At 45.9% G+C, this 16,849-nt stretch overlaps 1 protein-coding gene across 1 annotated transcript in view; it reads right to left on the reverse strand.

The window, feature by feature from the left end:
* Positions 1-13,360, reverse strand: part of LOC122793565 (vacuolar protein sorting-associated protein 13D-like) — an 845,840-nt gene extending 832,480 nt beyond the window's left edge. Inside the window, exon 1 of the mRNA XM_044061723.1 lies at positions 13,192-13,360. Within this exon, the coding sequence (XP_043917658.1) occupies positions 13,192-13,353 (162 nt within the window). The 5' untranslated portion in view covers positions 13,354-13,360. The remainder of the gene's footprint in view (positions 1-13,191) is intronic.
* Positions 13,361-16,849: the final 3,489 nt, after the last annotated feature.

Here is a 16,849-nt window from a genome sequence, read left to right on the forward strand (position 1 = left end):
TGCCCTGTTTGTTGATATACCAGACTACGGACATGTTGTCCGTCTGAACTGCAATAGTCCCTAAAGGAAGAAAGTCGCTGAGGGCTTGCAATGTTAAAAGCACTGCTCTCATCTCTAGGACATTTATGTGCAGATGGTATTCTATGGGTTGCCAAGTCCCATGGACCATCCTGCCCTGATAATGCCCCCCCCCCACCCGATCAGAGAGGCATCCGAAGTGACTGTTGGCAACCAGGACTGGGGCAACAAACAGTCGGCCCTGATGGAGTTGTGGAGAAGACATCCACCAGGTTAGGTGACTCTTGCAAGATTGCGTCACGAAGATCTCGTGGCGCATGGGAAGCTGCTGGAATGACCACTGGGTGAACAACATCCACTGCAGAAGACGCATGTGGAAGCGAGCTAAAGGAAGCAGTACGATGGCCGCAGCCATAAGACCTAGCACCTTCAGGACAAATCTGGCCCTGATCTTTTTGCTGAGTAGTATGATCCGAACATATTTTTGGATGTCCAGAATTCTTTGGTTTGTGAGTCTTGCTGACATCCTGACAGTGTCTAATTCTGCGCCTATAAAGGTAATAGATTGGCAAGGAGACAATGAAGATTTTTCGAAGTTTATAGAGATCCCTAACTGGTTGCAGATGTGAAGAGTGTAGTCCCTGGCCTTGAGAAGTTGATGCCTGGTGGTGGCAGAGAGGAGCCAGTCGTCTAGATACGGAAACACCTGGAATCCTTGACGTCTCAGGTGAGCCGTGACCACTGCCATACATTTGGTAAACACTCTGGGGGCTGTAGTGAGACCAAAGGGCAGGGCTCTGAATTGAAAATGACTGGTCCCCAGCCGAAAGCGGAGAAACCTTCTGGAGCGCCTGTGAATTTTTATGTGATAGTACGCATCCTGAAGGTCTATTGAGCACATCCAGTTGTCCTTACCCAAAAAGGGTAGAATGGACTGAAGCATGACCATCTGGAATCTTGCCTTCTTGACAAACTTGTTTAGTTTGCTGAGGTCTAAGATTGGTCTCCAATCTCCCATCTTTTTGGGAACCAAAAAGAATCTTGAGTAGATTCCGGAGCCTACCTGGTCTGCTGGTGCTAGTTGGATGGCTCTTTTTGCTAGGAGCTTTGATACCTCCAGCTTTGCCAACTCCCTTAGACCGGGTGAAACGTCCAGGAGGGATTGATGAGGAGCAGGATATCTCACGAAAGGGATAGTGTAACCCTCGGATATGATCGACTGTACCCATTTGTCTTGAGAAAGGGAACGCCAGGCTGTTGGGTACAGCGACAATCTTCCCCCGACTGCCTCCAAGGGTGGACAGTCGGGCAACACCTCAGGGGTGCTGGAAGGGTTTAGCAGAGAGAGGCTCTCTGCTGCCCTGATTCTGCGGACCCCCTCTGCCCCTAGGGCGGCGTCTATTGTTATTACCCCCTCTGCCTCTGGGGGTAAACTGACCACGTGCGTCCGGCGTGACTCCCTGAGATTTGCGGAACCACATTTTCCCTCCCTTCTGACCTTTAGGATAGGGTCTTGAAGGGGTGGAGAAATGGACTCCTACGGCAGAAAGAGTCTTGCCGTCTTGCTCACACCTGGTCAATGTGTCCTTCACCTGAGGTCCGAACAAAGCCGAACCATCGAAGGGAGTATTAGTGAAGGACGCCTTAAAGGGGTCTGCGAAATTACAAAGCCGCATCCAGGACTGACGCCTAAGTGCTACTCCTGTGCCTGCGGCTCTACACGCCCCATCGGCTGCATAAGAAATGAGCCGCATGGAGGAGTTAGTTATAGAATTTAGGATTCCGAGCTGTGAGGCAATCTTCTCTTGAGCCCCAGCAGCTGATGGATCCTGAACTACCTCTCCTAGTTCCTTGAGAATATCTCTCTGAAGCCGGGTAAAGTGACAGAGATAGTTCAGCGAGCGCATGGCAAAGGTCGCTGAAGAAAACATCCGCTTACCGTACCTATCCATGGTCCTTGAGTCCTTGTTAGGAGGATGGACAGGTACAGAAGGATCGGCAAGTTCCTTCTTGGTGGCAGCTGCCACCACCATGGCATCAACAGGGACACCCTTGGTGAGAAACTGTCTGCGGGGGCCGTGATGAATTTAGAAGGCCTCCTGGGGACTGGTTCCACAGAATCCGGGGCCACCCACGCCTTTCGAGCCACCACTTCCATGAGCGGGTCGAAAGGCGGAGACACCCAGGAGGTGGAGGGTCGAGATCCAAAAGCCTCTAGGTATACCGACTCATCCTCGGAGGGGTTAATGGAAGGCCAGTTCCCCCTCTGCTTAAGGAGTTCCAGGATGTCTGAAAAGGAGACATCCTCAGAGGGGGACCGTGGGGAACCCTCCGACTCATCTAAGTCGGTATCTGATGTCGTAGACTCAGGGGAGTCTGTGTGCTTCCTCTTGCACGTCCTCTTATGCAGGGGTTCTCATTAAGGATTAGGAGAAACCTCGGAAGAGGAAGTTCTTCCCAATGGGGAAACCTGGGGCGATGGATCTCTGGGTCCGGGAGCAAGAGAATGGGAAGAGACATCGACAGGCACCGAAGAGGGAGGAGCTAATGGAATTGACCGTTGACTCAGCTCCGGGGCTAGAACACTCCTCATCACCTCAAAGGCTCCCCTTCCAGGGAGGCCAGAAGACTCCCGCTCCGAAGAGACAGGAATCCCCGGTCCCGCCGAAAGAGAAGGCTCCGAGGCCGATGTCGGTGCCGAGCTCATCAATGCCGAAACTCCAAGAGGGAGAGCGGGGTCGGACAAGGGTCCGATGCCACTCGCCCCCTCAGAGCCGACAAGGAAGACCCGACGACCGGATCCCTCCAAGGAAGGTCTCATGGAGGAAATCGGAGCCGAAGACGACGGAGCCGACAGGGGAGGTATTGGCTCCGGCGCACCCACGGTCAACGTTCCGAGAAGCTCCGGCTCCGAACTCTGAAGGATAGTCGGAGGAGGAATTTCAGGGGGATGAAGGATAGCGGTTGTCTGCTGAGACGGGCTATGGAGCATCTGGGCCAGTGCCTGTGACTTCAGCAGTCTACTTACCACCCTCTCCAAGTCATGGTTTGAAAGCCTGGAAGACCTTGAAGATCGGCTCCGATGGCTCCGCTCCGAAAGTAGAGGAGATCCCGGAGCCGATCAAATCGATTCCAGAGAAGGGGACCGAGATCTCTTCTTGGAAAGAGCCATCGGAGCCGAAGACCCTTCGGTTCCAGATGGAGTCGACAGCTTACCGGCACCAGTCCTGGACAAAGATACGTTGGTTCCGGCCGGAGCCGACATCGACATAGGTGCAAGTGTATCGGCGCCAGCCAGCGCCGATACCACCACCTCAGAGATAGAAAGATCGGCTCCAGCCAGAGCCGATCTTGACTCCGAAGGAGTCGGAGCCACCGCCGAAGGCTTAGGAGCTACAGCCTGGGCTTTAGGTGGCTTAGAGGGCTTAGCCGACCCAGTCTTGGTCGGGGAACCCTCTGGCTTCAACAAGCCACGTAGAATTAATTTGTTTCTACGTTCCTGCAGGACTCTCTGGCTGAAGGAGTGACAAATAGCACAGGAGTCCTGCAGGTGTAAAGGCCCCAGGCAGTACACACAAGAAGTGTGACCGTCTGTCAGAGACATTTTCTGACAGCACGAGTCACACTTCTTGAAGCCTGAGACCTTTACTTCTTTTGACATGGTATGCCTACACAAAAACACACACACACACACACCAGTCACACAGTTAACTAATAAAAGGGGAAAAAACTGACTAACACACCCAGACTTCCTGACAGAAAAATAATGAAAGGGAGGCTTAAGGCCTGAAGGGAGGAAAAACTATCCCTAATACAAATTAGAAGGTAATATAGGGCAAGATAGATAGGTACTATTCTACTCTAACTGTTAATAAAAAGAAATAAGGAAAATGAGAATTTTCCTGACTGACTTTTAGTACAGAAATACCAAAAATTTTTCCTGAGCTGGTAAAAAGAGACCTCTTCGCAAAGCGGCAAACGAGATCTGGGTAGTCACGCCTTGCATCATGGGATATAGGGTTGCCTTGAGCTGGTAAAATTAGCTCTCAAGCTTAGCAAGTGCCGAGTCGGAGCCAACGATCGGCTCCGAACCCATCCAGCAAGAATGAAGGCGAGTTTGACAACTTAACATCCTACTATTTATTTATCTTTTGGGTCCAGTTATTTGGTGTATACATAGTATTATCTGGGAGTCGCAACAAATTATTACATATTTTACTATCTGAAACAAAAAATAACTGTGGGAGATTGTCACATTTTAATGTTACAAATTGGAGGCTCAGACTACTTTTCCACATTTATTCTGCTGACAAGCAAACTACAAAATCTTCACTTGATTATCTGCTAATTGTCCAAACTGCAACATTTCACACCTCCAGATGGACTACTTTCACAATGAAATAGTCTAGTAATGGTAAAATAATCTGACTGCAAGTGCAATTTACAGATGAAACTGTAACAGAAAACCCCTAATTCAAAACTATTTTATGATTTGTTGACCAATTACTTCTTAACATAAGCATTGATGGGGGAGCTATAGCATCCATATCACCCCCTCTAAACCCAGGCAATCTGAGTTCGTACAGCAGGTCAGGTTCTTGATGGCCAAGGCAGGAAGGATGGGTTGGTTGGTGGCCCATTCTGGGGAGAGAGGCATACACTCAGGGGCACACATCAATGAGTTGATTTCCCTGGCAAACACCGGGGAAATAAAGCAGTGCCTCCTGTGAGTGAGTGGGGCAGTCCTGCTGACATCATCCTTTTGACAATGAGGGGTGGAGCAGTGCTGATATCCACTGCTCACCCCATTTACAAGTTGTCACTCAGCGGGAGAAAGGGATCAGAAGGTAGTAGGAACATTTCAAACAACCCCTAATGGCTGTCTACATGATGGCCCCTACTGGTCAGCTCTCATTCTCAGTGATAAGAGAATGAACAGACTCTCTGGCTGAGAGGGGGCTGAATGGCAACAACTGTAGGCAAAGAAAGCAAAAAAAAAAAAAGTATTGGTTGTGGCATTTTATGTCTTTCAAGACGGTTTGTTAAAATCCAGTCTAAGGTTATGCTCTTGGTAGTGGTGTTGGATTGGAACTGGTGTGAAAAATATTTAAAGAGGCATGCTAACCTATTGGCACAGAGGCTGTAGCCCTGAATGTGAAACTACAGAATGGGGTTCAGTGATAAGCAATGGAAAGTGGATGACTAGCTGAATGATAGCAAAGAGTGAGGGCCTAAGGCAGCTCTCCTTCCCAAGGAGAGGGCTGAATTAACAGTCTTACTTATTTATTTATTTTGTGCAGACAATGGAGATAGTAACTAGAATGTTGTACAATATGGGAGGTATAGTGAGCATGAAGAATGATGCCTTGATATGCATGCTCACTCAAGAAAATTAGGAAATTGGTTTTGCCTTGCACCAGTAACTAGAATGTTGTACAATATGGGAGGTATAGTGAGCATGAAGAATGATGCCTTGATATGCATGCTCACTCAAGAAAATTAGGAAATTGGTTTTGCCTTGCACCTGTCAAATCCAGATTCAGTTTTAGTTTTCTGAATTCGACATGTGCAAGATAAGTCTTGCAGCTATTTTCCTAGTTTTCCAGAGGAACTACTAAAAAATCAAAATATTGCAAAAATTAAAGATGGATGTGATTAAGACTGAATTTTGGGGCTGCATTGGAAATAGTCTGGAACAGTGATACTACGGATCATGAGCCACAGGCCCTGATCCTGGGAGGAATGGTGACAGCATCCACGGTGTGTGTGCCACAGTCCCAAATGCACTAAGAAGTAGAAAAACAGAATTAAAAAAAAAAGTCACCACCAGTCTGGAAGCACATTTAAACAACAGACCCAAAGATCTATGTGCATAACTAGCAAAAAGGGAAATAAAAAAATAAGCTTACAATATGGTACTCAGAAACACAAAGCAGTACTTAGGAAGATGGCTGACTGAAATCATGCAGGCTATGTATGTATGTATGTGTCTTTCGGCTTTTCCTGGTTAGGGATCGCCACAGTGGAACTCCAGTCCGCTAATGATTGGCAGCTGATTTTTACGTGCAAGTTGCCAGCCCTGACGCACAACCTTCAACGAAGGTACGCCCATTCACGCATGTCTCCACGCAGAAGACGCTCTAGCTGAGAAATGAACCGGACAGTATCTTAAGCAGAATTTCTGCATTCTGTTGCATAGGATTAAAACTGGGAACATTTATAACTGGTGGTAGAGAGAACTGTCTGTCACACTTTGAGCTGATAAATATGTTATATATCACAGAGTGCTGCAGTTTATTTATGAACTGCATACTAACAACTTTACTTAAAATGCAACAAACAAATATTATGAGCATCAGAATATTTAAACATCTATATATGTGACACTATAAATCCCTGATTTCTTGATTTTTCAAATAATGTTTTCTCATTCTTCATTGCCACGTGTTCTGTGAGCACAAAATATCTTCCTGCTAACACCACATAAAAGGTTTAAGAGGCTGGTCTTCATAGCATGTAGTGTCATGCAAAATGCTCTGTATTTCATTATTTCAAAACATTTGGGCCCTGGTTTTGTCATTTGTGTGAAACCATGAGGAAGTTTTGCTAATTTCCTTGATACAGGTGACATATTCCAACTGTCTTCAGCAGACTTCTCATTTTTGATAGTGTAGTCATATGGCTGTTCCTACTGCAGATAGCATCTCTTAGGTAACAGAGAAAGGAACGGTAACTGCATTATGCTCCCTTTTCTAATTACATAGAAAATAACTGTTTAATAGTTAATCTAATGGACAGCCACTACTTCAGAGACAGTGCATCTCTTTGCAGCATGTGGCCAGTGCTCTGGAATAACCTGACCTAGTGGCATGTTTTAAAGGAAAGGAGAGGAGAGGATAAAGGAGTCAATGGGATGCCCTCCCTTTCGGAATGAAGTTTACAGACTTAATTCTTCCAGAAAAATAGCCAGCGAAGGCATAGTGGCCTTTTATGCTGTACTAAGACAGAAGAAATGAATACACAAAGATTTGGGTAAGGAATATGACCAATGAAAGTCAAGGATGACCGTCACTGGCTGTTTCAACCATTGTCTCCACACATCTTTGCTTCCCAGTATCACTACCTAAGATGGGCACAAGGCTATGCTAAAATAGGATATTAGTGGATCTATCTGACTTGTGCTAAAAGAATAGTTGTGTAAAATCTTACCATAATCATAGATGTCCTTCTCTTCCATGTTGCAGTATTCATACTGTGGAATTTCCAGCCCTCAGGTGACTCAACGTCAGCTCATATACAAAAGCTTAAGCCTGGCTGCCGTAGGTGCATGGGATGTCACATGTAGGGCCATAAACCCTGGAGTACAACTGTGCCATCGGCATGCACATACCTCAGAACTTGAAGCCCAGAGAAGAGACTATAAGGCCAAGGAGAAGCAAAAGCAAATGTCCTTGCAGGGCTGAAATGAGTGGGCTGAAGTGAGGGTATATCCTAGAGAAGATAGAGGCTATCAGGGGGATGAAGGGTGGGAAGGAATACTGCAACATGGAAGAGAAGGACATCTACGGTTATGGTAAGATTTTACATAACTATTCTATGTCCTTCTATTCCCATGTTGCAGTATTCATACTGTGGGAGAGTACCACAGCTAGGAGAAATGTTGGGAGGTGGCCAATGTGGAGGATTCTAGGAATCCTTGCAGTACTGCCCTGGCAAATCCTGACCTGGTCTAGCTTGCAGTGCTTGGTGAAAGTATGGACTGTGGACCAGGTGGCTGCCTCCATGATGGAAGCTGTGTCTAGTCCATCATGAAGGCCTTAAGAGGTAGCCATGCCTCTGGTAGAATGCACTTGCACTCCTTGAGGCAATGGTTTGTGATGATGAGAGTAGTAGAAAAGGATGGGTTTTCTGATCCAGGAGGAAACAGTTTTTTGGAAACTGCCTTACCCAAGGCCCTGGGATGGAAGGAAATGAACAGTTGGTCAGATTTTCTGAAAGACTTGGTTTTGTCCATGTAGAATCTCAGTTGCCTACTGTACATCTGTGGAATGGAGGATCCTCTCCGCAGAGTTAGTAGGAGAGGGGAAGAAGGTGGGTAGGTGAATGGACTGGTTTAAGGAAAGCTCATTAACTACTTTGGGCATAAAAGAGAGGTTAGTGCATAGGGAAACCCTGTCATTGTGAAAGGTGGTGTAAGGAAGTCAAGCCATCAGGGTCTGTAATTCAGACACTCTTCTAGCAGAGGTGATGGCCACTAAAAGGATGGTTTTCCATGTGCACATTTAAAGAGATGCTGTGCTGGCTGGCTCAAAATGGGGGAGGGTAAGTTTTACTACCACAAAGTTGAGATCCCAGGGAGGAGGAATGGGCTTTTTTGGTGGTCTGATGTATAAGACCCCTCTCAGGAAAAATTTTACATCCAGTCTAGAGAGAAAAGGCGGCTGTAAAGGCAAGCATGCAGAAATGGCTGAGAGATGGACTTTGACAGAAGAGTAAACTAGTCCCTCCTTAATGAGTCCGCAGGTATAGTTCAGGACCAGGGAAGGATCTGCTAGAAATGGGTCCTTGTTTCTCAAAGAACACCATTTCAAGAATCTCTGCCATTTAGACAAGTAGTTTTTTCTAGCTGCTGGTTTCCTGGCCTCCCTCCGGACAGAGAGCACATCTTCTGAGTAGTGTTGTCTAAAAGGGATAAAAAGTTGATCACCCACAGAGTTAGTTGTAGTAAAGGCAGTTGTGGGTGCAGGAGGTATCCCTGTTGTTGAGTTAGTAGGTCCACCTGGTGGGGAAACTTGTGGTGATTGCCCTTGGCTACTGAAAACAGAAGGGGGAACCAGTGTTGCCTTGGCCAATAGGGAGTCACCAGCAAGATTTTTAGAAGGACTCTTTGAATTAGAGGGAAGGGCGGGAAGGCGTATAGGTACATTCCCCACTATGAAATACTGAAGGCATCCACTCTCCAAGCTAGTGGTGAGTGGGTCGTGCTGCAAAATTTGTTCAGTTATCTGTTCTGGGGGAAGGCAAACAGATCCAGTTGTGGTGTGCCCCACTGGTGGACTATGTGAAGGAAAGTATCCCTGTGCAACATCCACTCATGTTGCAGAGATGTGGTTCTGCTGAGCAAATCTGCTTGCTTGTTTTCCTGAGAGGGGATGTATGAAGCTTTCAGGAAGAGGTTGTGTTTTGCTGCTATTTCCCAAATTAGCAGGTAATCCGACAAAGCCAGTAAGCCTTTGTCCCTCCTTGTTTGTTTAGGTACCACATGACAGTCGTGTTGTCTGTCACAATGTGGAATATTCCTGGTTGCAGCATGGGAAGGAACTCTTTTAGAGCTAGGAGGACAGCAGTCATCTCCCTGGCATTGATGTGCTGTTTTTGCAGGGTAGAAGTCCAGCACTGTTGTACCCAGTAGCCCTGCAGGGTTGCTCCCCATCCTAGGTCTGTTGCATCTGTGTGCATAGACTGGGAAGTGGGAGGAAGTTGAAGAGGAATTCCCTGATTGTTGGAAACCTGCTGAATCCACCACTTCAGCTCTAATTTTAGACAGGGCAGAAGGGGATGGGTTTGTCTAGAGGTTGTTGGCTCTGGGACCAAACAGTCTTTAAGTACCATTGGAATTTCCTCATGTGCATCCTTGCTAGTGGGAGCATGGGGATGGTTGCAGCCATGAGGCCTAAAGTTTGGAGAAACTGTCTTGCAGTTAGATGCGATTCTGTCAATAGACTCAGAAGATTGGAGGAGAGGGATTGTACCTTGTCTGAAGGTAAGAAGGCTCTCATTAGATCTGTTCTGATTCTGCACCCTAAGAAAACCTTGTCCTGTTGTGGGAGAAGAGAGGATTGTTGGAGGTTGAGAGAGAAACCCAGGTTGTTCAGAAGGGACATGGTGAATTGGAGATTTTCCCGAAGGGAGGACTGTGATTATGCCAAAATGAAAATGTTCAAGTAAGGGTAGATTTGAATTCCCTTGGTTCTGCAGTGGGCGATGGCAGGGGCCAGGCACTTTGTAAAAACTCTGGGTGCCGTAGATAAGCCAAAAGCAATGCAGTAAACTGCAAATGAGAATAGGGTCCAGAGAAGCGCAGGAACCTCCTGTGGGAGGGTTTGACTGGGATGTGCAGGTATGCATCCTTTAGGTCCAGGGTAACCATGAAAGCTTGAGGAGGAATGAGGGGTAAACGAGTTTGAAGGGAGAGCATCTTGAAGGAGGGAACCTGTAGGAACAGGTTTAGGTAAGAGAGTCCCAGGATAGGTCTCCAGGGGCCATCCTTTTTGGGGAATAAGAAGAGGTGGGAGTAGAAGCCTCTTCCCTACTGACCTGAGGGTACTGGTTTTACTGTTCCTTGGGAGAGTAGTCCTGCAGGATGGGAGGAAGTAGAGGAGTTGATTTTGGGAGGGAAAGGAATTTTTTATCGGTGTAGGTTTTTCTTTCCAGGAAAGAAAGTATCCTTTTTGGATGATGGAAAAAACCCCACTGATCTGTAGTGATGGTTTTCCAAAAAGGGAGGCATTGGGTAAGGTGGGTGGACAGGGGCACTTGGGCAAGGTAGTCACGCACAGGAGAGGCCCCCTCTATCTGGAAAGGGCTGTTTGTTGGGGGGGTTGTGGTTGAGGGGGTCTGGGATAAGGTTGTCTCCAAGATCCCCTACATGGTCTGGCAGTAGAGGGGCGAGATGTGTAAGTGGCCCTTCTAACAAAGGATGTTTTGGCTGGGTAGTTCCTGTAATATCTGGTCACTGGAGACACCAGCAAGTGCTTAATGTCCTGCAGTTCCTTGCTTTTTTCTTGCAAGTTTTTAAACAGTTCTGCAGCATTTTTGCCAAATAGAAGGTTGTTATCCAGAGGAGCATCTATGATCTTGGCTTTAAAGTCATCTGGCAGAGGTTGTAGTCTGAGCCAGGAGTATCTGCGCAAGGTGAAAGCAGTGGCAGCAGATCTGGCAACTCCATCTGCAGCATCATAGCTGCAGTGGATAGAGTGTCTGGCTACCTGCGTGGCCAGTGACAATTTGGAGGAAATGCCCGATTTGGCTGGACAGTCTGGGATGGTAGCCAATAAGGTGGAGGCCTGCGAGACGAGGTCTGGGGCATACTTTACCATGTGAGTTTGGTAGTTTATAGCCCTGAAAGCCACAGTAGAGGAGGTGTATACCTTTTTCCCCATCCTGTCCATGGTTTTGCTGTATTTATTGGATGGCAGTAGGGAAGCAGAAGGCAATTGCCTAGACTGTCAGTCTGGGGATGCTGCAATAACAGCTAGGTCAGCCAGAGGTGGTTTTATCAGGAACTTGGAGTCATCAGGGACTTTGTAAAACCTATACGGCCTCTTAGGGGCAGGAGGTTGAGAGTCTGGGTTCTTGGAAACCGAAGTGAAGGCAATCAAGAAAGTTGGGAGTAATGGAGGGATGGCTGAAGGTGAAGGGGAATCAAGCTGTAGAAGCTCAAAGTATCTTTTCTGGGTTTCAGAGACTAAAGAAGTATCCCACATGAAATACTCTTTCATTTTTGAGATAGTCTTCCCAAATGATAAGTCCTCAGGTGGGGAGTCCCCTTCAATAGAGTCCTCTTCAGGTGAGTACTAGTCTATGGGAGAGGCAATATGTGAAACATAGGAGACAGATTCCTCAGTGGAGGAACAAGACTGTTCTGGGTCTTCCTGGGCAACTATTTGCTGAGTAGATGCTAAAGGCAGGGAGGAGGCAGAAGCTGGCCTAGGACTCAGTACAGGGATCCTGGTGGAAGTAGGGCCTGTAGGCCTAAGAACCATAAACACCTGCATCAAAGTGGAAGGGAGGGACTCCCAGTCTGGGGCTGCCGGAGACGTCGGGCTCAAGTATTTTGTTTTCTGCTTTCTTTTAGAAGGAGTGTGCATCTGGGTGGATAAGGAAACAGAGGCCTGTGCTGGTGTAGGAGTGATCTCCGTTGGCTGGTCCAGCGATGGTTCCCCCTCCGCGTTGGTTATGACCAACGTCTGAGTCAACTCTGCTGACGTGCTGTCCATGGGTACTGACATGGCCTCTTCTAGAGGAGCAGTCTGAACCGTCAGAGTAATTGGGTGTCCCTTGGCCCCTAGAACGGTAGTCGGCGGGACATCCAAAGGTAGAGCAGCGTCTGGAGAAGGCCTGCAAACCTTGGCCTTCTTCCGCGGTTGTTTGGCTTGGGTGGCCAACTCAAGATCCATCCTAAGCACGAGGTGTTTAAGCCTTCGGTTTTCTAGAAATAGATTTAACGAGGACAGACAGCTGCTTAAGGTCTTGGGTATGAATAATTGGCAAACAGAGCAGGTGGTTGTGCTGCTTACCTAAGCAAAAGATATAGTGGTCGTGGAAGTCTTGTGTGGAATCTGGTTCCTGCAACTACATTTACTCTTTTTTCTGACATCGGCTAGCGAAAAACAACTACAGCAACCAAGCTAAAGCTTAAGAAGGTACGAAAAGGCAAAAACCCCAATGGGGTACTTATCTTTAGATGTCTTCCGATGTAGGAGTGAAGCAGTCAAAGTAGTCGTTTGTGGCTGAAAAGTTCTGAGGTCTGTGCGTGCCAACGTCACATTCATACTCCAAGGTTTATGGCCCTACGTGTGACATCCCACGCAACTACGGCAGCTAGGCTTAAGCTTTTGTACAGGAGCCGACATTGGGTCACCTGAGGGCTGGGAATCCCACAGCATGAATACTGCAACATGGGAACAGAAGGACATCACAGTGATGTCTGGAAAAAAACAATAGATGTAGGAGTGAGAGACCAATGCAACAATCTGCAGTCAAAAGACCTGGAGTTCTATAGGTGCAATGAAAAGAATCTAAAGCATTTATTGCAACTGCATCACCATCCATTCACATGATAGTACATTTCTTTTTTTGCCTCCCTTGGATGAACAATCCATGTGATAAAGCAAAGCATCTACACTCTCACACATTAACGCTAACCAGAAGAGGGTCTTCTCCAGTACTGCAGGCTACCTTGAGATAACCCTTCATCTTACATGATTCCTATTTACATAAGTGACCTGCTTTACAGAAGACTATATTTATGTATGACAGAATCAAGACCATCCAAACTCAGTCAAGTATGTTTGATCATCAAATAACTTGTAGTCTCCTGCTTTTCATCATCAGTGGAACAACTGGCTATGAACATGCAATGAGGACAAACAATCACTGTATGAAATGTACCTTTGCGGCTGAATTGGAGACTCCATGAGTAACATTCCTGATCAGACCACCCACATTTCCATATTTAATCAGTCCAGAGACTCCTTCAGAAACATCATTCAAAAGCCCCACTGGATTGCCCAGGAAGTCAACTGATCCCAAGATTTTTGCTGCTTGGCTCATCAATTCCTTGAAAAACAAGAAACACATCAGAAAAAAAAATCATCAAATTAAATCAATTCCCTTAAATACAAAAAAAAAAACATCTTGGAGAAAAAGTTAGAAAAAGTGTGGCTTATAATTCCCAAATAAATAAAATAAATGGAAAAATACAACAATAAATACAGCAATGTGAGGCAGTCATCACAGAAAATGAACTTCAAATGCACACAATTCCGCAAGTGAAACTGTAAGACTGAGACGGTACTGGTCACTAACAACTTGCAGCAAACGTTTACTGATTATCAAGTTTTTACCAGTGACAGTCACCCTGTCTTTTTTGTGCCATCAGCTCTTCATCTAATAACAGCATATATATTTAAAAAAAAAGCTGTCATCTCCAATAACCTCAACTTTTCCCTATAAAAATCAAATGAATCCATCAGATGCAAAGATGAAATTGAATTTATGTGACAATTACATGATACTTTTTTAATTTGTCTTTTTAGTTGCTTTCTCAGGTAAAACTTATTAAATTGAAGTTCAGAAGTGTGGCCTGAGAAATTGTGCTTGGTTAAAAAATAAAGTAATACACCATGCCTGTGGAGAAAAAAGGAACTAAACCGAGATCTGCGTAATAAAGCCCACTAACATCTTACAGCTGTAACTTTCCAGGCTATACTGCCATCATTATTTACTCAACATGAAAGATTTCCTATAAATGATGACTTCTCATGAAAAAAAAAAACATGAAAAGCGTACAAGATACTGACACTGCCCTTCCAAGAGAATGTCTGAGGCTGTAAGGTGAAAGAGCGTTGCTCCGATCCGACCATAAGCTAATCACCCCATCCACATCCCACCCCCACCCCCCATTAAGGAATCCACAGTAAAAAAATTTCTCCAAAGCCAACTTCATCCTTCTTAAGACAGAAGTAGTGAACTTCATGACACTCATGTAGATGGACAATACAGTTACGACTGCTGAATCCTACACAAATGGACTCTATAAGCACTTACACGAGTGCATGGATCGTGCTATCCCAAACAGAAAAGAGACGCTATCCTCCAAAAAAAGGAAGCCAATCTGGTGTTCCCCTGCCATAAACAAACTGTACAACAGAAGGAAAAAATTGTTGCAAAAGAGAGTAAAATCCCATGAGTGGAGGAGCTCCCTGGTCAGCCTCAGTAAAAAGCTGATATCCCTTATAAGTTCCTCCAAAGCTAGCTATGAAAACAAAATCGCCACTGATTCTAAGGACAACCACAAAGCATTCTATAGCTATGTTAAGAATCTCAATGGCAAAACCCAGATCTGCTCTGAGTTACAGCACAATGGCACGAAAATTACAGAACTAACTGATATTGTCAACATCCTGGCAGATAGGTTCAGTGCTAACTTTACCCCCCCTCACCCCCTAAAGGACCCATATCTATACAGGAAAAATGCATAGTCCCTGTAATCACAACTACGCAGGTAAAAGTTGCACTCTCTAAAGCCAAAAACACAGCATCTATGGGACAGGACATCTCAAACTGCATTTTACACGAACTTCAGAATGAACTGGCTCCCCACCTAAGCACCATGTTCAATCACAGCCTCACATCAGGCTTTGTGCCCACTGAATGGCGTACAGTAACAGTTATCCCACTCCACAAAGGGGGAGCCACCACTGATCCCGGGAACTATCGCCCTATTAGCCTGACGAGCCTGGTCTGCAAGGCCATGGAACATATCATCATGGAACTCATAAACAAAGATATTGGTAACCTACAAACTCTGGATCCCACCCAGTTCGGGTTTGTGAAAGGCAGATCATGCCTCCTAAACCTGATCGACTTCTTTGAAGCAGTCAACAAAGCCGCAGATGAGGCTAAGGTGGTTCACACAGCCTATCTTGACCTCGCCAAGGCCTTCGACACCATCCCCCATTCTGAAATTATAGCAAAACTCTCTAAACTAGGTATAAATTCCTATGTCACAAGATGGGTTGCCAACTGGCTCACTGACAGAACCCACACTGTAAAAGTTGCACACTCCAAATCTGACCTCAAACCAGTGACAAGTGGAGTACCACAGGGTTCAGTCCTGGGACCTCTCCTGTTTGGTATCTACTTCTCTGAAGTGCAGGCTAACACAGAAGGCCTCTGACTAACTAAGTTCGCAGATGACTGCAAACTAGGAGCCATAGTCGAGTCCCCAAATGATGTGGAAATCCTACAGAAGGGCCTCGCTGAGACAGATGCCTGGTGTCAGAGCCAAGGCCTCAAGCTCAATGTCAAAAGTGCATTGTCATCCCCTTTGGTAAAAACTCTGTACCCATGAGCTACTACATAGACAGCAGTCTACTTAACACCAAATGTGTGATAAGACACCTTGGGACCCAGGTGGATAGTAGTCTGTCCTTTGATAGTCACATCGCCACAGTAGTCAGGAAGTCCTTCTACTTGGCACCCCTCATCATAAAAGGGTTCTCATCCAGGAAAAAAGAGGTCATTGTTCCCCTCTACTCAACACTCATTAGACCCATTATAGAGTACAATGCCCCTTTTTGGAATGTACCTCACAAGACAATTGCAGCAGCTGGAAAGGCCACAGAAGTACCTCACAAAGAGGATTACTGGCCTCAAACAGATGCCCTACACTGACCGTCTCAAAAAGCTCCAGCTTTACTCCGTAGCATATCGCCTACTCCGAGGTGTTCTCTGCCTAACATAAAGCTATGTCAAACCCAGAGCTGTTGGACATGCTACACCTAAAGAAATCCCAATCCCTCCGAGCTACAAGCTCTAGGGACCTAAACCTTGTCACCACAATAAACAGGACATGCTGGAGGGATAGATTCCTGTCCCAGAGACTTCACATACTCTGGGACAGGCTACCCATCTATGTCAAGCAATGTTCTTCATTAGCACTCTTCAAGAAAAATCTTGAGCGGATGGGAAATAGGAAATACACCCCGGGGATCACTTCTGTGTCTCTGCTCGACAGTAGCACAGGAAAATAACTTTCTTGGGTGGCATAAGCCAGGGAACCTTGTTGGCTAGGCTTATGTAGGCCCTTGGGCCGATAGCCTAGTACCTACCTATGAACCTAAAAGATGGAACACAATACCATAGCAGTAGCACAATCTCAAATCAAAATAGCTGGAATTAGGATAAATGTCTTACATAGAATACTGTATTAAAGATGCCTCCTGTTTTAATTTATAAATATAAGAAAAACGTACTAAGCAGAGAAAACAGAAACAATGAATCTAGACAGAGAAACGCAAAAATGTCTTCCACCACCATTATTGAAAACATGATCATCCCTTTGGAGGTCATGCAAAACTCATAATGCTTGACAAAGGAGAAAAAGGTTAGCTGCTTAGTTACCTACCTTAATGCCATGACATCAGCACATTCCACAACCACTTGCTACTTACTAATACAGTTTCTTAAAATTCTTTTTGAGAGGGTCAGCTTTCTCTTTAGCTGTCCCACTGTCAAACTCACTGGAGCAACACACATAAAAGGA

This window comes from Protopterus annectens, chromosome 2.part0 (assembly GCF_019279795.1).
Source record: "Protopterus annectens isolate FY-2018-M chromosome 2.part0, PAN1.0, whole genome shotgun sequence".
Lineage (NCBI taxonomy): Eukaryota > Metazoa > Chordata > Ceratodontiformes > Protopteridae > Protopterus > Protopterus annectens.